Genomic DNA, 24,505 nt, shown 5'->3' on the forward strand with positions numbered 1-24,505 from the left:
TTGCTGCAGCTTGTTCACCAAGGGGTTTTCTTGTTCCTTCTTCAGAGGACTTATTAACATGGGATATACCCGTATGGTATGCAATATTTCTATTAATGGCCCATCTGCCAAGAGGGTCATCCACTGCAAATTCAGCAGGACCAGGTACAGGTTTACATTCTGTTAATCCTAGCAAAGTGAATTTGTCTTTACTGTCCTCTTCATTTTGCGGTTTGTTTGGTTCAATACTGGCATCACCTATGTTGAGAAAAAGGGCAGTACAGAGAAGTCATAAAAAAACTGAGTGACACTTACTTAACTTACCGTATTTCTTGTGAGCTGTGTTCCCAATGTCACAATAATTATGATATATTGATATCTTAAGGTGGCTCCCTATAGTTCTACGATGTCACGTGTGCTGAGGATGAAAGGTCAAATAATCTGCGCACGCTCAAAGGAAAATGTCAGTGTTTTTTGATATTTTATGACGTCAACATGAGCACAAAAAGCAAAACTGACAGTGAATTTTCCCTTCCGTGAAATTCCATAACATTTGGCAGACTGGTAGTAAATATTTCACTTTAGTCAGAGCATGTTTTTCAGGGAAATCTATATGACTAGTTTTGCAAAAATTGAAAACAACAACCTGTACAAACCCTAATTTTTTGTGTTTAAAATTCGTATCCCGCAAAATGCAATGTGCTGTGAAAATTTTGGAAGATTTCACCAACGAAATCAAGAAAATCACAAGTACTGTACAGCTATTTAAAAAAGTAAAAAACATTAATTTTGTTTGGGCATTTATAATTCAAGACTAAAACCCAAAATTTTAACAGAGATGAGAGTAAAACACTATTTAATCATTGCTTATGACATGTAATAAGTTTGAGAGGACTGGGTGTAAAATCGAATGCAAAAACAGCATTCAAAACAACACTTGCGCACAAAACGCCATAAATGATCACCCTATGGAGCCACCTTAAAGAGTATCGAGTGGAGTACGCTTACAGTACATTTTCAGTGATTCTCACTTCAAATTGCGCTTTATGCCTTTTATAGAGAGAGAATGGGTGCCAAACCAAATGTATTCATGTATATACATGTATGGAAGCAATTTATACTTTTTTTCTGGTTATGTAAAGTAATTTTGACAGTGTAAAAATATGTAAATAGTGGGAAAAATATACAGACATAAGTCACCATGCTCGTCTAGGAGTAAACAATCGTTTACAGGTATATCTCTCTGGTGAACTTACTGTCTACATTGTGATTATCCTTTATGTAACTTCAAGTTATTTCATGTTACTCTCCTTACTGAGTAGAATTCTACTCACGTACTGATGCAAATGCTTTTAATTTCCTGCACTTATAGTCATGTCTTTTGAATAACTGAAAATTTAGTTCAGCAACTGTCTGCCAAGTTTATTTGGTATAGGTAATCACACGATTTTGAGTGCAATTGGTAATAAATAAGCATGAGTACATTTTTCAAAGGCCAACAATATTGCACAAGCTGTAGGGTGAGGTCATTTTACAGTCTTTGAAAAATATACAAGCTCCTATTCTATTCCATATTGCACAATAATGATCATTTGATTACTATGATCTAGATACATTGCACATAAGCATGAACAAAATTGATATTTAGACTTATACTGCTTAACGTTGATTTTGGTGAATTTTCAGACAGTTTTGGTTCTAAAAATTGTGCATGTGGATGTAAAATGATAGATTTAACCTTACCTTGCATACTTGTTTCACAAGGTCCTAGTAAATCTGGAGCGTCCAGCAACAGGCGAGCATCATCTAATGACCTACAAAAGGTTGATTATCAAGAATTTACATTCAGGTAGTTTGCTGTTCATTTCAGGGGTAGCTTGCATTTTGTGTTTATGTAAATTTCCTCTGTTTGTTCGTTCAATTCATTTGGTTTGGTGAAAATAATGCTCATTGGGAAACTCCTTTATATGACAACAGTCAACCACAAGCAATTGCAGGCAGGCTCTTCATCTGGATCTCCCGAGGGTCATTACTTATCTAATTGTATCCTTGCGATCTCAAAGCTAAGCCCATTAGGCCTTTGCATGTAAAGGCATTTTTGCAATAACCGAGTTCAATAATTTTGATTTATCATTCAATCACCAATAATATTTGTTTTCTTACTAAAATTACTCCCTGACAGCTGAGGGGAGCAATCTGCCATTTTTCACCAGAGATCATAGTTACAATTACGCATAAGCAGAATGTTATTTGCAGCAAAACACATTTAGATGGTACTACGCATGAAGAGACCACAATTTGTAGGCAATTATTTGCAGGTCATGTGGTTGGCTCTCAGCCAATGAAAAAGAAGAACAAAACACATCGAATGATAATCCTTTTTATTTTCCAACTTAGCAAGAATATCCCCAAAAGAAAACTTACCAGTGCTTTGTTTAACCTTTTTCTATCTTTTGAGATGCCCAAATAATTTGATAATACAAAACATAGTGTTTCATAAATAGACAACATGAAATACAGCTTCCTCCAATGATACATGTAATTTACATGATAGTTACACGTATGAAGTGATGTCCATGAAAATTGAAGATTGCTTGTTAAGAAATGAATCTCACGAAAATTCATCTCGAAATAGAAACTGCTTTGAAAATTGATTTCAAAGTTATTTTTGTTATTGATATCTTAGCCAGTTCAAGCCAAAAATATAATTATATAGAGCCTATGTTTTCGCTAGTGTCCTGAGTTCTCTAGTTCCCACGTAGTGCTGTGTATCAGAAACCATGTGTTTACCGGTACAATAAATGATAGGTTTTTGACCAATCAGAGCATGTGTAGTGTGTCAGTTATTTTATAATACACAAGATGTGAGGGGTGACATCATTATTGTAACAGAGACATGGTCTTCACAGTGTTACAACTATTGCTACAGTGAGAGAGAGTGTTGAGGTTAAGGTGGCTCGAAATAGTTTTCATTTCCCCAAACAAGTTTTACAAATTCTCTTCTAAGTACAGTTTGGTTCATCGTACCAGTATGAAATTTACCACAGAAAATGAAAGAGACATCACAGATTCATTTCATCATATTTTGTTTCCAAAACCTGTTACCATGGCAACCAGATGACGAATTTAATTGTGCACTAAAATTGGAATCCTATATTAGACGTATCAGGATTGATCCTCAAAATATTTAAGTTTAAAACTGAATGGTGATATTTGAAAACTGTCCGGATAGAGTTTGCAGATGACAGGGAGCATTATCCATAAACAGACGGATATGTCTATCGTTGCTCTTCAACTGGCGATTTAACTTTGACAGAATTGTTGTCATGATCTCTGTATTCATCTAAACTTTACTATTGGTGAAATAGGAGCAGCTGTATGGCCAGCTTGGCGACTGTAAGTTCTTAAGGCATCTTAGACAGACGGACGTGCCAATAACAACAGTATCTTCCTTCTCCCCTTCCCCATTTACAAAAAAGGCCACACCAAAAGCAACCCGTCTCATCCATGTTCCAAACATCGTGCGCACTCCACCCAGTTGTAATTTCCCTTGCACACTCGTTCCAGCTTTCCATCGTCTGCTTACTTACATCACCTGCTTCCCCAGCAACTGTTTTGTTGCAGATGCTGTACTTCTGCTTGAATCTTTCAAGTCAGCCATTGGAAGCGACAAAATTGGAAATCTCTAATTTTTCTGCAATTAACGTCGCCTCTTCTTGGAGCATAGAACCGGAAACCGGGATGTTAGAGTTTCTACACATTGTATACCAGTCACACACAGCCTGATTCACATCTGAGTAATTGGATGAACGTTTTCTTTTTGCGTGATTCAGAGTTTCATTGTTGGCACAGGTGTCCATGATCACCTCCTTGTTTTTCAGTATTGCTTGAATCTGCATCTTGCCTATTCCAAAATGGTCAGCTGATTTCCTTGATCCAAGGTTAGGGTTCTGCTTTGCAATCTCGAAGACTTTAACTTTCTATGAAATGTCAAGACATTTACACTTCTTTTGGGAAGTTGTAGAGCACATTTGTTTCGCCTTTGCCTTTGTAATATTGTTTCCCTTTGGTGTAGCTGACTGTTCCTCGACGCAAGGTTTAAGCTTTGAATTTGTACACAGAGTGCATATTGACACAGTGTGCCCTGGCTTCCATCCAGGTTCTTCCTCAGAGGCAGCTACGGAACAACTTTTTGATCTGTTGCAGACTGGCTTGGCACAATGCAAACATCTATAACTTGTTTCCTGGCTGCAAATTTGACAAAAGTCTTTAGAACGAGAGCTACAATCAGTAGCCATCATTGTGAGCTATTGCTACACAACGACAGGGCAAATCAATTGCAATTTAATAAAGGAAACAATTGCCCACTCGTTTATCCATTACTTCACATTATTGCAGTGGCACGGGAAAAGTTAACACTTTTTATGACAGTTGCTTTGGATAGAAATGCATTATCTGATGTACATTTGTATGCAGCTTAAATTTAGAGTACCATTTATTGTAAGACAGTAAGCAGACAGTCCAAAGTTTATTCTGTTGGCCTGAGGAGAAGATTATGGCAGAAAAAGAATCAACAAGTGTAACCGTATTACAAGAGAATTCTTTCTTTAGAGGTTACCATGAATATCAAGAAATTTGGACACCGGATACAGGCGATGAATATGAACTCAAGCAAGAGCCACTTAACACAGTTGATCACAATGCTGTAGCAATTGTCTGCAAAAGAGAAGGTGGGAGGTCTAGGAGGAAATGAGAATGAATTAGATGGCGAAACAGTTCTTGGACATGTTCCCTAGCTTATGGCCCTAAGGCTTACAAAATTTCTCAAGAGGCCAACAAAGAAGGAAGAGCTGTTGTGAAAGGCAAGCACGTAAACAGAGGGGCTGGCTTGGGTTTAGAAATTCCATGCGAGTGCTGCTTCACAGGAGATGAGATCTCAATTCAATGGTTAAAATCAAATCTTGAGGAGCAAGGATTTTTGAAGATTTCCAGTACAGTAGTAATAAGGTTTTATTGTACAGATTTTGGTTGTAACAAAACAGTGGGTCATCTCTTTCTGTTGTTAGCTACTGTTATGTATGTATAGCGCCAGACGTGAAAAGTTTGCACGTGTACGTGGCTTGTGACTTGTTATAGTGGAGATTAAATTGCAGTTCTTGTTTTCTTGTTGTTATCAGTTATCACCTTATATCATGTCACCATTTTGCTTGGAAAGATAATTTGCTGGCCGCTTAATGGAGGTAAAAAACCATATAAATAATACACTTGCGACAACAAAAAGGTGGCCGCGGCCGCGGCCGCTTAATAGAGGTGGCTGTTGAATAGAGGTATCAAATACAACAGTTTACTCACAAATAAATCGGGACTTTGGAAAGTGGCCATTTAATGGAGGGTGGCCGCTTAATAGGTGGCCGCTTAAGTAATAAGGGTCAAACTGTACTACGATACAATACAATTACTTACAATTTGATAAGTTTAATTAAGTTACTTACAAATGGATAGTAACAATTATATTTGTATTTGTTCACTTAGCCGCCAATAGTTAATTTTTTAAAAAGTTGGACCATTTTTTAATAAAAGAAACTAGTTTATTCCCTGTAACCACAGTGTATTTTTCTAATTCAATTTTTTCGTTAATGAGGGTTACAAAATCTGTGAACTGGGTCCTTTTTTCATCTTGTACTGCGTTAATGTAAAGAAAAGATTTTCCAATTTTATTATGATCAGGTGATTTAGGGTTAAACCGGACAATGTGTGTTTTAAAACACCAAAGATAATTTTGTTTTGCTCCAAAGTAATGTTTCCTTTACATGCAGCGTTGTACCACGTTGTAAATTTGTTCCAAAAGGATCTAGCAATTGAACATTCCACAAATAAATGGAATGGTATCTGATCAATGTCATGGCAATAAGGACAATCAGGTTGCTGCTTCTTTTTCATCTTGTACAGAATTTTACTTGTACACAGGATAATTATTATGAACTATTTTATATTGAAACATGGATAATTTTGCCTCATTTGGGACACAAAAAGGAAGTGAATAGATCTTTTGTCTTTCTTGAAAGATAAAGCCACGTTCACTGAGTCTTCTCTCTGCAGCTGGAGGAGGGAAGTGCTGGTGATTGAGTAAAACATTGCGAATTGTTTCACATGTGAGCTTTTTGATTGCAAGTGGTACGTATTCAGTTGACTTTAGAAGACATTCCTGCATTAGCATAGTTTTCCACTCCTGTGGTGTTGCAGATAGATGGCTGTAATACAGTAGAAAATTACCCTTGATGTTGTATTTCTGCATTAGGGTTTTAAAAGGCATCAAGGTGTTACTTTCGTTGTCAAAAAGGCATGAGAGATTTTCAATGCCGACTTTTTTCCAACCAGGGGAAAAAAAAGATGCTTGTTTACTCAAATGAACTGATTATTCCATATTATTTGATTTAGCACTTCTCAAACTCATTAATAATTCATCAAGTTTAAACAAAGGAAATCATGATCGTGATAGTGTTTGGATATCTGATCTTGATTAGCATAGATTTTTACAATTTTAATTCTCCGTTTTCTCCTTAGTTTTAGTTTCGATTGAAAAGATATATCAAACACTCAAGACAGTGTTTGACCACCTTTCCAAACACCTCAAAGTTCATCAAAAATACTCCGCTACGCATTGTATTTTCAACTCTCTTCTTGGTGTTGGGAAATGTGGTCAAACACTGTCTTTCTCCTTTTGTTTTTGGGTTAGTGCTATTAATTTTCTGCCAGTGGAATATTATATCTTGATAGAATTTTAGTAAGTTTTCATAGAAGGTTGCCGCCAACATTGAAAAGTAAGGATAGTGGGATAAATTTCCATGGTCTTTTATCATTAGCACACAAGCGCTTTACCCAGACTATCTTTAACACTTTATCAAATAACGTAAAATCTAACGTATCAAGTCCCCACCCATTCTCATTTTTAATTATAGTTGGTTTTTTTAGTTTGGATTCTTATAGTTCCATATATAATTGAATATTAGGTTATTTACTTCGTCAGTAAACCCATTTGGAGTCTCAAACACGCTGCAGATAAAAGTTAGTTTGCATATTGCCAATGTTTTGACTATATTTACTCTTCCATATGTAGGGTAGATGTGTCTCGAGAAGACCAAATGTTGAGTGTCTTTTAGGCAAGTTTAGGCAACTTTTCAAAGAAGTTTTTAATGCTGAAGTGAGGAAGTAACCAAGGGAGAGGAATTCCTGATAGATGGAAGCAAATTACCGGTATTAAAAAAAAACATACTTGCCCATGAGCTTTAAAGCGGCACTCAAAAAGGAGGCGAAAAAAAACTACAGATGCCATATTGTTTACATTGCTTAGTGGGCTTTTGTGGGTTTTTATAACTCACGAACACGCTATTAGAACCCAGGCTACGCACACCATAAAACTATTTTGAGCCACCTTAACAAAACAAGCAGACACTAACACCAGCCCTCCCCTAAAACAAATTAGTACGGCTGCTCTTGTGTTTTGAGTAAAATAAAACACACAAAGTTCATTTTGCCTGCCATATTAGATGTCTTGGCTGGTAACACTGACAACAACTATGTTTTGACATGACATAGCTCTAACTGTCAGTTGACTTACAACTTTGTTCCTTTTAAGGCAGTAAGTGTCCTTGTCTCCTCAGCTTTGGCAGCGTGTCTTTTATGGCACTCAGGACATAACAAGTAATAAGGGTGTCCAGTTCCACAAGTCCCACCAAACCAGCCATCAGTGTAAACACCATCACTTCGGTAACCATGACGACTGCAGTTGCCTCCACAACCTGGATGAGAACTGTGCATGTGCCGACTGATGTTTTGAACACTTACTTGACAAATATCACACCTTGCTGTCGAATCAGATGAATGGCTGGCCAGCTGAAAGGGAACAGTGTAAAATTACAATCAAAGTCTCCAGGACACCACTACCATAACAAATATAGATTGCAATGGTAAGTTTAAAAACTAATGCACCTATCAATGTTAAGCTGCTGGGGGGGGGGGGGAGGCCGGGCATAGGCAGGGGTTTTGACATAACAAGTCTGCCCGTGGTTGGGACTTCTGATCATTCGCTGAGTCCCGGGGGTCAGAACTTTTGACTTCAACCATTAGTAGACTGGGCCCTAAAGACGCCATGGATATCCGCCATCTTGGATGACCGAGAATAACTGGAAACAAACTGTACAGAATTGGAAGAAAACAATGTTCCAGATCGCTGACTGTCCATAAGATGCTCAGAAGTTTGGTGTTGAACTGAACATTGCTGTGCACAGATATTCTGTAAACAAGGCCTTTGTTACAGATCTTAGTTTTTCCTTAGTTAAAGGTTAACTCCATTGCTAAATGTCATTGATTTGTATTTTGAAAGTTGTGTATGGAAAGAAGTTTCCGAATCCTACATAACACAAGGCTGTTTTTAATTTAAGCTCAAATCAATTGAAATTATAAAACATCTTACAGGATAGTGTTCTGAATTCACCTTCATACATTCAATTTGCAATGCAGGTTGTTTCTAAGCATGGTTATAATTTTAGTGCTAAAACAAAATTGAATGATTGAACTTCATTTTTATGAGCCTACCACGTGCAGTGTATTATTATGAATTAGTGAATACATCTAAGATCTTGAGTCCTCTTATACTGTAGAGCTTTTTTCATATTTCTCTACTACAGATATAGGTTAACATTTTATTTCCATCGTTTCTGTTTAAAATGTAAGTAATAAAAATGTCAAAATGGTGTAGGACATTAGTCGTGATAAGAATTTCCATGGTTTCTGTCTTGTTTAGTCTTATAAGTTTAGGCAGTCGTCACAATTTTAAAATAAATTAGGTGACATTTTTATATTAAACAGACGTTGCATTTTGAAGTTGTTGCTTTGTAGCCTTTCATTTACAACTTTTTGATGTTTAATTCTTTTTTTTGACAGACCTATGCCTTTTCCTAGATAGAGATGGAGAATTTCCATTCTTTTGAACAACACTAATATCCCCGGGATGGGGAATTTGCAATCTTTTAACCAAGGTTAATTTCCCTGGGGTTGGGCATTTGAACTGAAAAGATGATCGGAGTTCAAATCCCCCGCCTTTGCCCGGCCTCCCCCCAGTGGCTTAATATTGATAGCTGCATAAGCTGGCTCACAGTAGTAATTATCGATTCCTTTCAGTCTTGGGGGGTGGCTTTTTACAACAAACATTAGAAAAATTAGAGTGGCTCTAAACCCACACCAGGAATGTCTTTCAACTTGGCAAAAATAATTTATTTTAACATGCTGATGACAACTAGGAAATAAAAAATAGGGCTCACAATATAATCATTAAAAGCTGAAATTAAGGGTGGGCCCTTAACTGGTAATCAAGTTGCTATGGTAACCTTTGCATCACAAAAATGAGCATAATTTGTTTGACACCATTATAACAGCATCGGCTGAAAAAGACTGGTAGTATTTATTCATTAAAAAAAGTGCTGAAATATTGTGGAAACTATTGAGCCACCTTAAAGCACCCAAATGGAGCTCGTTTATGATCAGAGTATTTTCACAGAGTCATGCTTATTATTTTCAAGAATGAAAGATCATGAGACAAAAACTGCTCAAACTATTTGAGTTTTGGAAAGAGACTACATTCCATTTTCAGCTTTGTTCAGGTTTCAGTATGTTTTGAATATCATAGCTATCATAAAATTATTATATCAAAATAGGAAGCTCTAATGGCCTTTATGCTGCAAGACTCCAAAGAAAACAATCCTCACCTCTGGAAAGAACAATCCAAGAAGCTCCCTATCAGTTCCTGGTTCAAAGTCACTATCATCTAAATCCATATCAATTATTTCGTGCGTCACATCTTCTACTTCGACAGAGCCTCTCACTGCTGTCTGTTCACTTTCATCTACCGGCAGCAAAGCACTTCATTAACACTATTCACAAACGTTACATTTGATATAATATAAATTATTATCAAGTCTCTAAATTCTGCTTACATATGTTCCATTTGTACACAAATTGTGAAACCAAGAAACCGAGATAAATTCAGGAAAAATTAACCTTGAAAGATTCATAGCAAATAACCAAGAAAATAGAGATAATCAAGGTGCAAAGATTGTACTATGAAACACTACATTCTTATATAAAGACTTGCATAAATCCTGAACATCTGTCAACCTAGGCCAAGAATTAATATTTAAGAAACCAAAATAATGTGAAGATGAGATCTCTGGCAATTAATGTTTTCTAGATGCCCTCAAGAGCATTAGTCCTGCTGTTAAGGGACAAAATTGTTAGTTTTTTGATAAAAGCATCAAACTTGGCAGGGTTACTAACCTCTATAAGACAAATATTTCCTGATATGGAGCCATGCCAAATTTTCTTCCAGAACCATGGAATGCGCATGTCAAAAATATGGCATACAAGGCCCTTACATGGAAACGAGGCTGATGCAAAATACCAAATTTTTTTGCCTTCTGGGACTACTATGCCTAGTGTCTTGCTTTTTTAATACAACAACAAATTAACTATTGCCTTGAGTCTTAAATTATGTCACGTGATAGTCACGTGACGATTATGTTCAATTACCAGCAAAGCAATACGCACTGATGAAATCATTACCATTTTTAGAACTACCAAAGAAATCATTCAAACTCAGAATTAAAAATGGTTCGCAGGATCATTTCTAAATTAAAATGCCAAACAAACAAACAAACAAACAAATATTATCTATCAAATCACATTCTTTTCCCACTTTTTCTTTTTATTTTATTCACTTTTTTTCTAACTTTCTATTTTTCTCTATTTATCGTAGTAACAATAATAGTAATAAAAGTAATAATAATAATAATAATGATTAAATCATTTGTAACTATTGATAGACTGGCCGTCCTAGACTAGCATAGCTATCCGTGGGCCAATCCAACTGTAAAATGTAGGTTTTATCAAGAAATAAAATGATGATGATGAATGATGATGATTTTTTACATACCAGTTCTATTATTTGCGATGTAGATTCTATTATCTAGACTAGGAAATTCAAACCTTGAATGTATGCTTTGGATGTGCCAAAAAACGTAATATCAGACAAAAGTATGTATCAAATCGAGGCTGAGATACAGAGTCAATTTATATAGGTTTGATTGACATGATTTTCTTGAGTTACTTGCTTACTGTGATTGAGACACCTTTTCTATTTTGTGTTTGAAACTTTCAAATATGCCGGAATAGATCAGGTATGTCACAACGCTAGCTGAACTTTTTAGTCTGAAGGAAACGTTTTGAAAAAACAGCTTTTTTTGGCTATAACGTTCCTAAGCCTGCTTTTAAAAGCACTGACTGAATAAAGGTTCTTTTAGTTGTAATTTCCATCACAACTGCACAAACCGGTACAGCCAAGATTAGCCTTCAAGCATATGTTAATTTTGTAAGAGAACAAGAGTTTCCAATCACTTTGCTACAGTATTTTTCAAAGGAAATGCAGAAAAAATGTAAATAGCATTAAAATGTAAAATACATCAATCATGTCAATTTAGATAATGCAGCCTATGAATCTGTTTAGGTTGCTTTTAAAGTACGTTCTAAACTTAAATGAGCAAACAAGGAAACTTGCAATACGACCTACTGGATGGTATATTTTATGTCTGTAGGAAATTTTGTCTTTAATCTTTAATCTTTAATCGTTACTTATATACGGTAAAAATTCATCGGGTACAATAAATTCCAATAACATGTCTAAGATCCTAAACCTAAAATTCTACTCCTAATATCATATTAACTTACAACAACAGTCTACTTATAAACCTGATTTCCATGATTACAGGGTAAGCTGTTCCAAATGGTTGCGCCGCTGTAACTAAAACTATTTTTTACGTAGTTAGTTCTCGGAAAGGGAACAACAAGTTTGTTATTCGAGTCCCTCAGAGCATGATTTGATTCATTTTGTGTTAAAAATTTAGAAGTGAGATATTCGGGAACCAGACCGTTTAAAGACTTGAAAACCATCAGAGCTTTCTGAATTTGACATTGAAATTGCAAGTCTTTCCAGCTGAGTTTGTGAAACAAGGAATCGAGATCAGCGTCAAAGCCCAATGAAGTTATTACTCATGCAGCACAGTTTTGCAGTTTTTCTAGCCTGTTAGATAATGTTTTGCCACAATTACCCCAGACTAGGCTGCAGTATTCAAAGTGACGTTGAGGTAGTGAGTTGCATATCCAGAGTAGGGTAGATTGAGGCACAAATGACTTAGGGTGATTCCTTAGTATTGCATTGCGTATCCCTAAGTCATGAGCCCGTGTACGTGCAAAACGTAAGAGATTTCCCTCGAACTAAGCTTGATAGCGAAATAAATGCTCCTTTTCTCAAGCTCTTAAATGAGCACTGTTGAATGAAGAAATACTGCTTATGTGAATAAAAGAAGCTTTACTTTCAACATAAAATTCTGTGTCTTTCAAGCAACCAAGACTTAAATCTGGAATGATACTGGTTTCGCCCCATGGCTAGTTCGCCCGCAAAGAATTCGCCCCCACTATAAAATTTCTATTTTGAGTTCGCCCCAAAATTTTGTGTTCGCGTTGACGTAGTTGTCATCGAGTTATTAACCGTTTTCGAAGAACCATTTCAGTCGATGTATGTTTATGTCATCTCGCCATCAGGGAGTCTCCCCACCAACGAACTCTCGGTCGCCACCAAGCGAAGTCACCTCGCACCAAGCGAAGTCACCTAGCCACCAAGCAAAGTTTCCTCGCCACCAGTAATCTAATGAGGTAGTGGATAAAAGAACGAGGAGTTATCTCTATATGCGACTCGATCTGGTTGGGGGCGAACTCAATCAAGTTGAGTTGATGTAGGGGCGAACTCGGTGGGGGCAAACTCACCATGCGGCGAAACTGGCAGCTACCTAATTCAATTCTGTGTGAAGGTGATTCGAATTTTTAACGCGCAACCAGTAAAAACACCCCATTTTAAGAGCGTGCTGACACGTTGACAAGCACGTTGACCCCATTTTTTAATTGTATTTTTTTAATGTTCATATCATGAATGTTAATTATGCCAAGTTGCAAAAAAAAGTTTGATAGTAGAACAATTTCGAGGGAATTACCTTAGCTGAATTTATGGCTCCAATTGCAGACGCGATCTTTTTACACAGTTGATGTGGGAATGCCACGTTAGATTTTCATTGACATTTACTTCAAGTGATTTCGCAGGGGAAACTTGTTCAACCGGAACTTTATTGATGGAGAGTTCGAGTGTATCAGATAGAGTACTTAATCTTTGCCTGGAGCCGATCAATATAAATTCCGTTTTTGTAGCGTTCAAGGTAAGTCTGTTAGACACAAGCCATCTCCTTAGTTTTTTAAGGTCGTGAGATAGACTAGACTGAATCGGATGCAAATCAGAACCAGTATAAGTAATGTGGGTGTCATCAGCATACATTCTAGGTATGCTAAATGATAGACAGTTAGGCAAATCGTTAACATAAATTAGAAATAAAAGAGGACTGACCAAGTATCATTCCCTGTGGCACACCACATTTAAGAGTGGTGAAGTCAGAGAGACAGCCATTAAAGGAGCACCATTGTGTGCGATTAGTCAAATACGATTTAAACCAATCAAGAGTTTTCCCTTGAATTACGCACCGAAATTAGTTATATCCCGTTAAGCCAGACTTAAGCAAATCACCTCAGTAGCCAACATAGATCCATCCTTTGTCTCGGCTTCGATTTGATGCAAAACCCCAATATGACATTGCGCATGCCGAAACACAAGTTTCTAAGTTTGAATATCTTATTACTCTATATTGTAATGTTCAAAATAATCACTTCTTTTTATTTGCGAGCAAAAAAAAAAAGAGAAAGAAGAGGAGAAAAAAATTATTAATCGTATTAATGCAATATTCGGTATTATTTTATTGTTTATTAAAATATGGTCACGTGACTAATCACGTGACAAATTTTTCGATTCCCAGATACTTTATAAGTTGCTGTCATAGTAAAAAGCAAGAAATCTAGCAAATTACTCCGGAGAAGGCTTAGAAATAAGCATTTTCACTCAGCCTTGTTCCCATGTAGGAGCCTAATATGTCATTTTTTGACATGCGCGTAGCGTGGTTCTGGGTGTAAATTTGGGATGGCTCCATATCAGAAAATGTTTACCTTATAGAGGTTAATCATCCTGGGAAGTTTCATGCTTTTATCACAAAATGAACAATTCTGGTTATTTTTGGCTCTTAACAGCAGGACTACATAGGAAAAAGCCCACGAATTGATGGCTTTCCTCCAGAAGTTTACCAGGTCTTATGAAAAGACACTGTTACAATGTAGTTTACTAGAGAGATTCATGAACTACATGTACTCTTATAAGCTTGCACTGTCAAAAAATTTAGCCTTATGCTTGGTAGTACTGCTGGCAATGCAACACATGGTCAAAAAGGAGACGATATGTACCCTGTTTGGATCTAAGGGATCCCAAGGAATGACGACTGTGGGACTGTAACACTGAGTTACTGAGGAAAAGACTCAATGTGATGGGCCAGAATGGCTGAGCTTGCTATATGGGTGAAATATTTTGTAACAGGAAGGCAACAGGTAACCATGATTGAGCAAAAACCTATTTGAAGACTTCAGAACTTGCAGTTATTTTGCTCCCATTGAATCAGGTGCTGGTTGATTAATCTTGGCCAGAAAAAGGGAATTTTTGGAAAGGCTTGGGAATATTAATTTTGGTGGAGGTACAAGGATTGGGGTTAAAAGAGTGTCATGTAGGGATCATTCTAGAACCATTCTGTTTGAAAGACCCAGTTCTTTGGGGAGATTGATAGTTTTAGAGAAGACTTATCAGAGTTTCGCCTGTTTTAAGGCAAAGGAGGGAAATTCATCCCTAATAACAAAATTTTTCTCAGTATCTTGTAAGGGGAGGCCAAATAAATTAATGCAGGTCTTCTTAAAGGATGCCAAAACAGTCTTTCATGCTGACAACTAACAGTCTGAAGGGCCCAAGAGGAATGAAGCCTTCTTAAGGTATCATGGTAGGAGGATTGACAATGTTGGGAAATCCCACTCTTACTTGCACATGATGTGGGTGCTTTGAAAGAACACCCCATCAACCTATACATTTTTTGAAAGCTTAATAGTTATAGAGTACAGCCATATCTTTCAAATTTTCTTAAAAGTTAATGTCACAGTGATATTAAAAGAAATACCAAGAAACACTGCTTTGCTTAAACTGGTTTGCTTCCGTGCATGAATTATCAGAGTGGTGATTAGCGTCAGAAATGGTTTCTCACACATCATCTTCAAAAACAGTGGCAGCGATTTTCCAGAGGTGGTTTGAATTTTTTTTTTTCTACACCCTCCTTAAGTTTGATATTTGCAAAGGGGATGTTTCCTTCTACAAAAGAGGCCTTAACTTTGAAACAGAAGTGAAATTAAACAAAGCACGACACTGTTTTTTGAAGGTATCCCAGAACATGCCTGCTGATTTTCAGCCAATTCCATCGGACAACGTGAGTGAACGAACAAAGGATGTTCATCCTTATATGCAGTTTAATTTTATCAAGAAAAAGATGAAAAACCTCTTATGACATTGGTATGATTAGTTAGGAGTGAAAAAATCCCCTCAGGTAAGATTTGATGACGCACTAACAGACGTCGACATGGGTCAGTTTACAACAACAATGGCTTATAGCAACTTAAAATAAACAGACGTCTACAATTCTGGTACAAAAACCCATCACAGTGTTATCACCTGAGAAGCAACAAAGTACCAAATCTTTATACAAATCTTAATGTAAACTGCTGTGATTTTTTTACGGCTGCATTGGTATTAAGTTGCTCAAGTTCAGGCCTCTTCATTCTCCAGACATTTTGTGAAACCATGCCTCGAGAAGCCAAATAGAGGAAATCTGGAGGTGGAACCAGCAAGCGGACCTAACAATAGTCCTTCAATGAAGTTTGTCCTATGGCTCCACATTTACATCTGCATTTGACTCTCTCATTGTGGAAGTTTCAGAGCTGTGTCCGTTCTCCAGCAATTACATGCAACTAGCACTTGTTGTAGTTTGTCCTTCAGCTTCATTGGCGGGACTAGTGTCCTTGAGTTCCTTCATTAAAGTACAAGCCATGGTCACTCAGAGCCAAAGCTCTTGTTTGTTCTACACTGAACCTGTGGGTTCCACCAGATTTTTGCCTCTTCAGCTTCTTTGAAGACGAAAATGGGTGAAAGTTTTCATCCTGACATAAAGAAAATTTGACAAGAACGAAAGCTAACTTGCGATGAAACAACCGGATCGAAAACAGTTCGCGTGCACGTCTCTTTCATTCAAATGAAAAATCACAGCGCAATTTGTATTACACGTTACAACTGGCAGTAAATTTTAATTAGAGGTGATAGAACTTGTTAATGTGCCATAAGAGGTTAATGAGATTCAAAAATAGTTTTTCTCTTTATCTAAAAAGGCAAAAAAAGTTTTTTCCCATTCTTTTTGCAAAATATTTATCTCAGTCTTCTCAATTTAAACAGCAAAACAAAAACTACTTTTGCATTTGTCATAAAAATTCACCTACCATGGTACCCTAAGCATCAATTAAAGCTCCATGAAAGAGATATTTTCCTTGCAAATGAAGTTAAATTATAAGCTAATAGAAAAAAAGTGAAAAAGTGCAAGACACTTTTTAGAGACATGAACAGGCATGTTTCTGGGTGATGTAGCAGCTCTCATAAGGTCTCACACGAATGGCTTGCTACCCTTTGAGAGAACAAAAGAGCAAACAACAGAAACGATGCCCCTAGCCCTAAAACAATAACCGCTGCTAACAATGAAGAGAATTACAGGCTTACAAGAGCTGCTACACTTCTGATGTTTTTTTTCAGGAATGCAAAACCTGTCTTTAAAAACTTGTTAGAGCAGAGTGCACTATTGGGAAGGTTTTGGGGGCTGCTATCTGCTATAAAAAAAAATGTTCCACCTAGTTGTGTGTGAACATCACAAAGTAACATATTATTTGTTTCAGGTAACCCCTTGCTCTCCTTGTGGTATTGTTCTCTTTAGAACAAAACCAATTTTCTCTAAACACATACACAAATTAGTTAGCCTTCTTGTCTTCTTTTTTTTTGGTGGAAGATACATTTCATATGGGATCACACACAAAATAATGTTGAGTGCTTTTTGTTATGGTAGAAATCAACATGTAAGACGCATATGTTCTAGCATTGTTAGTGTTATACACTATGTTTCCACACGGGTTTTTTTTGTCATGTGATGTGATGGAGGATGGCGTAATTTTTCAGGTAGCACCACTTCTCCCTTTTTCGTGCAAAACACAAACATTATCATGGTGGCTGCATATCACTAAGAATTACCCATAGGTTGGTTCAACAATTATCATCTGCTGTTTTCAAACTAAAATAGTGTGTTTGTCAGGGTTCACATAAAGAAGGGAAACCTATTACTTCTCCTTAGCGGCTTTTTTATTTCTTGCCTTAATCGTGTCTGTAAGAGATACCACAAAGTTCCTGAGTTAGAGGCATTAATTCTCTTCAAAATAATTGTAAATTTCCCACAAAAGAAACCAGGAAAGTGCTCAAATATTGCTGCAGACTCCGTGACACGTAATGAAAGCCCAAATTAATTTAATCAGTCGTTGAGGAGACTCCTTCACCAATGTAGGATATAATCTCGGGCAAGTAGTGCGGTTTACCTTCGATACTTCTCGTTGAAATGCTTCTCAGTTGTATCAATCGATATCATTGTGTATTAATTTTGAATTTTTTAAATTGTTAACAACAAAGGTGGCAACAGAAAAAGAAAGTGGTATTCCGTGACTACCTGATAATTAAATTACTTCTTGTTTATCGGTGGAAAGAAAATTTGTCTTGAGTAAAACAAAATCATTCCTCTTCCATTTCTTCATCACATTTTTAACTTTCTTTCCTTTATCACTAGCAGCAAAAAAGAAAACAAGCAAATCTTCCATGTGTTTTTGACAAAAAAAGGACTTCATTTGACAAACCTTTGTGAGGAAAACAATAAAAGTATCAAGTTACCAATGTTGGCATAAATTTAAAATGAACAAAAATCAACATAAAACACCAGAGTAAAAGTTAAAAGCTGTTGTGACAAACAGTAATTGTAAGTAAATTTTGGACCTTGAATGAAAATAAAGCCATGAAACATACACACTGCTAAGGGGAAAAGCCCTAGCAGACTACCAAAGGTAAATACAAACCGAAAGTTAACCAAGCAGGGATTCGTATCTAGTACCTCCCTCAGAGCTATCAATTGCACTCTGCACTATTTGAGACTGTCACATTCATTTTAAAATTAGTCTGTCTGCCCTCAACCCCAGTGCAGTCTTTAAAATATGTGCCAAGCTCTAATACAGTGATGTGTTAACTGCAGTGTAATAGAATGTTGCATTTCTTGACTAGCATTCTACATTGACCACCTGAAGATGTATACTATACTGTACCTCAGAGTAATATACAACACACTTGCCAATTCTAAGTTAAACTTGTAACATCATTTACCAATTTCCATTTGATAAGTGGGTGGTGAAGCCTCTGGTTCTGTAGGTATTTCATCATTGGACTCACAGTTGTCTAAATCTTCATCATCCTATAACACATAAAAAACAAGTAAACACCAAAAGACATCATTTAACACATCCCAAACATACAAGTAAACGAAATCCTCTTCCTGTGTCCTCTCCATGTCATATTCCCTACCTTCTGTAACCTAAGAAAGGAATCCATACAACACCTAAAGTAAAATTACTAGATCAGCTGTAAAAAGCATCAAGATTAAAAGTGATCTACACTAAAACAAAGGCAATATAGATTGGGTCATCTCAAAACAATACTGCTACACCCTAAGGGTGTTAGAGCCCATTACTTTTACGTATCCTCACGGCACACAAAACTTATGTCGTACTGTCATGCCATGTAATATATATTCTTGTAAACTCTCCCTGCTATACACTGTAATTTTTGCCAGGCTTACTTCATCCCTACCCGACTAACTGCCGCTAGGTCACTGAGTATGTAAACTAATTGGCTTACAATCAAGATACAAAGACCTCACTGTGCTTCTCACTCATCACTAACCCCATCATCAGAAACAGGGTGCTCCAGCAACCATGTGACCAACATGTTGATTCTGCGGGCATCAGCTCTCTCTCTTGTACCTGTGGCCATCATGGCTTGAATAACATGCCTCCTGGAAAAGCCCATCTCTAACAGAGGCAGAGCATAATCAGGGAGAGATGAGAGGGCTGCTATTTCATGCAATGCCCTTGGTAATGAGGTTGGTGGAGAGGCTGGACAAGGGAAATGGGTGGAAGGTTCACCAGCTGATGTACTAGCATTTTGTAAAGTTACGTCAACAGGTTTAGGGGCAGTTAACTGAGAGGAGAGCTCTTCAATAAAAGCCTGGCTGTACTGCCTCTCAGGTGGATGTTCCTGTTCAGGAGCTGATCCCATGTCTTCAGAATCTGCATTTTGTGTTGGCGGAGAGCCTATGGAGTTGGAGGAGCTGGATCGGCTACTGTTTGGTAAGTGGTCTTCTGCTGAAGTAGAGTTCTGTGAAGTACAGCAAAGTGCACTTTGCTGGTCACCTTGGTTGTCCTTGCTTTCTTGCAATGGGCTCAAAGTTTCTGCTATATGAAACAATTAAATCAGCAACATTTTTTACCATTGTAACTTAAGACTACATTACACCACTCTGTTTTTAATCTTTTGATAATATTTCATTTTGCACCAGCTTGGTAGTTTGTACATGTGGAACCTCATCATAGATTTTTTGACAAAGTTGCATTTTTTTTTTCAACAAGCAGCTCATCTAAACTGAATTATAATGTATATGCCTTTTTATGACCTAGTAAGGTAATATTAGTAAAGTGGTGATAGTAATACAATGTATGTCCTACATGTAAATACAAGTATTTCATTGAAATCTGCATCTCTTAGCAACTGATAAGGTAACGAAAAGACTTCCATGTGTCCCCTACAATACAACTGGATGTTCCCCTCCATAGACAGTTATACATGTTAAATACTTTGAGAATATTATTGGAAATGACTCCAGCTTGCATAGTATACAAATATGACAACGGTTAAGTGAACTAGACTTTCAATGCAATGGTCAGGATTTGAGCCATGGGTGAGGTCACTTTGTTGTTATCTTACGTAACAAAGTCCCTCTCTAAACCTATTGTAGGGAAATATTTGGTTACTAACCAATTTGGTGGAATAGAATAGCATCCCATTTAGCCAAGTAGGTATTGTTTTAGTCCTTTTATAATAATTATAGAAAACATTTACAACTCTATACTGTACTCTCCAGATTCTGTATTTGCCTTGAGGCCTGGCATTTAATCATGAAATTCAAATTATGGTAACAGTAAATTAGCTTAAGGTGGCCGAACACAGTTTTCGCATGCGCTCTTGCTAAAGCGATTCAGGATTGCAAAAAACAAACATGGTGTCGATAAAGCAATCAGTTTATTTGCTCAATGCCTGTGCTATCTGCACTATTTTGCTTCATAATTGAAAGAGTGTACTGATGGTTTTAGTCCTTTATTACAAAGGTGTGTTAGAAAAGGTATTGATGCAAAGAACTCAGCAATTCTCAGATTTTTCTTTGTAATCGAAAGAACCCAGTTAAATGCAGTGCATGCGTAGTAAGTCAAAAAATTGCGATTGAATGCAGAATAGCTTTCTTGGAAATATGCCTTTTCCTTGAGAACCACTCATTAGAATTTTACGAAACTTGCCACAAAAATACTTTAGGAAATAAGTAACTGGAGTATTCAAAAAAAAAAATTGAACTTTAACAGAGGAAATTTTAGATATTCCAGTGAACCTTCAACAAGGGATAATTAAAGATCTCTCTGTTAGATTATTATTATTATTATTTGAATAGTGTTAACTTGTAAGCATCGTTACAAGCTTGTTGCATGCAAATTGTAAAGAAAATCTAATGACCAAATTTTTTGCCAATAAACGAGAACTATTTTAAAGGGCTGTTTATATTTATTGACGTTGCCATGGCAACAGCACATACGTCAGCTTAACTATCCAAAAACCAAAGTTTGTATTGTTAACTTGCTAATGCTGCCATTTTTGGTGACCAAAGAATCAAGGATTTTAGAGAAAAAGGTGAATGAAACACAGGTATCAAAAACTGTATTCAGCTCCTTTAAGTAACAGATATCAAAACTGCATATAACCTTCAGATGCTGCTTTCCTTTCAACTGCAACTTCTCTGTTAGAATAAATGGAAGATGGCATTCTCATAAGCACACTTTGCACCCTTTCCAAGTCCCTTAAAATGACCACCCCTTTAAAAGGAGATGGCAAAACTGCATAAGACACCATACTCCTCAACAATGTCTGTAACAAATTCAACTTCTGCTGAGAATGTTCTTTACTTGAGGTTGAGGTTTGAACATAGACCTCAGTAGTCAGTGTTTCCAGAAGTCCATTTGAGCTGAGTAAAACAGTAAGTGATTTCAAGGCAGACACTTCTAAAAGTGGCTTAACAATGCTTGTCATCTCCGGCTTGCTACATGAATTTCTCCTTGTTGCAATATTATCTTGCAAAGGTACCGATGGTACAGTATCACTGCTGGTATTTTGTAGTAATGTTGGTCGTTCATAAAGTCTGTCACTTTGGTGAAGAATGTCTTTGTTTTCACCATCAACAGTTGCGTGCCTCACTCTATATGGATCATTAGAATCTCTTGTTCCATTTGAATCTGCATCCAGAGGCTTCTGCAAACCACCATTATTACGAGTTAGAGATTCACTGTTCTCAAGAGTGGAATAGTGATGGAAATTTGAGCCATTTCTTTCACTCAGTAAACCACTCAGTGCCAACAAGTCAAGGAGTATTTCAAAGGGGAGGTTGGCTAGGAGACGTGCATCAAATTTCAGAGCTTCCAATGGTTCTAAGCTTGAAGCCAAGGTGTCACTGGATTGGGAGAAAAAAAGGGAAAGGCAGTGTGTGAAGTAAGGGACTGATGGTGGCCATCAAATATACATTCTTTATTGGTTAAGAAATTAAATTTGATAAAATTAAATTTTAAGTGCCTTAAAAATTAAAAAAGAAATGTCTTGTCTGAAATGTACATGTAACTAATGACCACCATTTTCAGGACTACCCTCACTCTGAGAGTCACACTAGATTAACTGTTGATTATCATACAAAACCGATACCAAATATACAATACTTGTACATGTAAAAACCAAATTCAATTTTGAGGCAGCAGAGTCTGGAGAATATGAAGACAGTTATGAACACAACTTAAACAATATTATTGTGAATAAAAGCCTGAAAAAAAATTCACGCCTGAACAGGATTCAAACACATGACCTCTGCGATACTGGTGCAGTGCTCCACCAACTGAGCTATTAAGCCACTGAGAGCTGGTCATGTTGTGAGTTTGTAATATACCCATAGATGATGATGAATGCAAGGGAAGATATGAAAGATCATATATTTGAACTGTGGAGAAAGATATGATATTCACTTGCATCTACTACTACTGGTCGATTTTTTTTTCCGGTCTATTTCTCTACTTCTTTCAAAAATCAAAACATCTATTTTAAAAAAACCCTGCTGTGGAAGCTGCTAAAAGTAACCGTTTAAGTTTGCACTGCGTCAAAATCCACCTCCGAAGGATTCGCTCCAAAAGATGCCGCTCGGAAAACTGAGTTTTTTTGCATGTGTTATTTCTCGCAAAACGAAGCGCAAATCAACAAAAACAATTACTTAATGATGCTTTTCATGTCAAAACAAGTCAGTCTGACAAAAATTAGCTCAATCCTGCAAAAAATAAAAATCAGCCCAAAATGCAAGATATGCCTTTTTGCACGAAAGCCTTCAATTTCTTGATAGTTCCATACTTTGTTATCAAATAAATTGAGCACAAAGTGCATTTGTCAAAATCATTGAAGCACATCACCATGTTCTGTGTGTCTCTGATCACAACATCACTTTCTTGAACTCAGTTTATAGTTTTTGGGGTTCAGTTGAATAAGGGCAAAAATAATTAATCAAGAAATTAAATGACAGGTTTAGAGAACATTTTGAGGAAAAAAACTGAGACAATTTACAGTGAACTGCCAGATGTACCTTTCTTAAAAACAATTCTCCTACAGGCCAAGTTTTTGGGCCTAAATGTACGTACATGTATGGTATTATGACACCCTCAAAGACATCCAAGACCTGATGATATTGAAGACCCACAAGAAACAACTGAATAACATATCAGACATGGAGCATTGTTAAGAACCACATCCACATTGTATCTAACAATCTCTAGAATTAACAAGTGTAGTATTGTTTCAATGTTCATGGATGTGAATAATGGACAACACACGAGTATATAAAATCATAGAAGATATATTGCTGACTTACATATATTGACAACTGAAACTTGACAAAGTGCTCTTATAACCTAAGCTTGGAAACTTCAAAACACATTATTTTGCCTCACCTGACTGAAATACTTCCCTCGTCCCACAATACTTTCACACTCCTACTGCCAGGTTTGCTTGCACCTAGTACCGTTCCTTCTCTAGACAGCAGCTTGTCCACACATCGACCACCAATGCGCAGCCCAGAGTCAATCCCACCAATAACTGCCAAGGCTGGCCAAACACAGTAACAAAGGACTGGATTATGTGATGTTGACTCACTTGCATTTCTGTCTCTCTGAAAAGGAAGAATATGACTCATTATTTTCTGGAGAAAAAGACTAATACATAGGCCTCTCCCAAACTTTCTGACTAAAATTTAGTAAAAAAGTATCGAATTTGAACATAGAACCTAGTAATCAAAATTTGGGATTTTCTTTTTATGGTCAACATCTCTACAGCACTTCACTGAATTTCACACTTACCATCATATCATTTCAATCAAACAGCCTTTTGCTTAAAAGTCCCACAGAAAACCAACAAATCAGAAAAACTCATTTACACTCTTATTGTTATACCCAATTGTTTATGCCATCTTACCTGTGTATTATCTTCATTATCTTCAGTAAAATTTCCTTGATTTGCTTGAATGACTGCAGACCTCATTTTCAAGCTGTTGTTACTCAACTCTACCTTTTCAGGGCTTAACTGCAGGACATGCCTTATTTCTTGAAAACCCTTCAAGATAGTGCTGACAACATGGTCTTTCCACATTGAGTACAAAGAAAGGCTCCTGACTAAGGAAGCTGAGGTCTCAGCAAGTACTGTGCATATAGGGGCACAAATTGGATCTCCAGGAAAAAGATCCTGTGGGGTGCCATTTACGTACACATCTTTTAATGTCACCTAAAGAAAAAAATTCATATGCTTTTGCTCCTTGTCTTTCATTACTAGACTGGCATAACCAACCCAGTAAGATCTCTGCAATACTTTTTGTTTGTCAGGGACTTACTGTATACCTGTGACTCAACCCAGATCCTACTCACTAACAAGTACTATATATTGCCAATTCTTGCTTGGACACTTGATAAAGTTTGAGTGGTTACGATTCTA

At 36.8% G+C, this 24,505-nt stretch overlaps 1 protein-coding gene across 6 annotated transcripts in view; it reads right to left on the reverse strand.

The window, feature by feature from the left end:
• The window catches only part of LOC145479127 (putative E3 ubiquitin-protein ligase HERC1), a 304,004-nt gene that overhangs the window by 110,495 nt on the left and 169,004 nt on the right, over positions 1–24,505 (reverse strand). For 5 of the 6 annotated variants that reach the window (XM_081457404.1, XM_081457389.1, XM_081457421.1 and 2 more), the window contains exons 33-41: positions 23,993–24,298; positions 23,473–23,690; positions 21,202–21,944; positions 19,079–19,629; positions 18,503–18,590; positions 9,744–9,880; positions 7,598–7,872; positions 1,723–1,793; positions 1–237 (exon numbers count right to left, since the gene is read on the reverse strand). The exon at positions 1–237 is cut by the window's left edge and continues 390 nt beyond it. In XM_081457404.1, coding sequence (XP_081313530.1) covers positions 1–237; positions 1,723–1,793; positions 7,598–7,872; positions 9,744–9,880; positions 18,503–18,590; positions 19,079–19,629; positions 21,202–21,944; positions 23,473–23,690; positions 23,993–24,298 — 2,626 coding nt within the window. The remainder of the gene's footprint in view (positions 238–1,722; positions 1,794–7,597; positions 7,873–9,743; positions 9,881–18,502; positions 18,591–19,078; positions 19,630–21,201; positions 21,945–23,472; positions 23,691–23,992; positions 24,299–24,505) is intronic. The other variant, XM_081457396.1, reaches the window with a different exon arrangement.

Source organism: Orbicella franksi, chromosome 1 (genome assembly GCF_964199315.1).
Source record: "Orbicella franksi chromosome 1, jaOrbFran1.1, whole genome shotgun sequence".
Classification (NCBI taxonomy): Eukaryota; Metazoa; Cnidaria; class Anthozoa; order Scleractinia; family Merulinidae; genus Orbicella; species Orbicella franksi.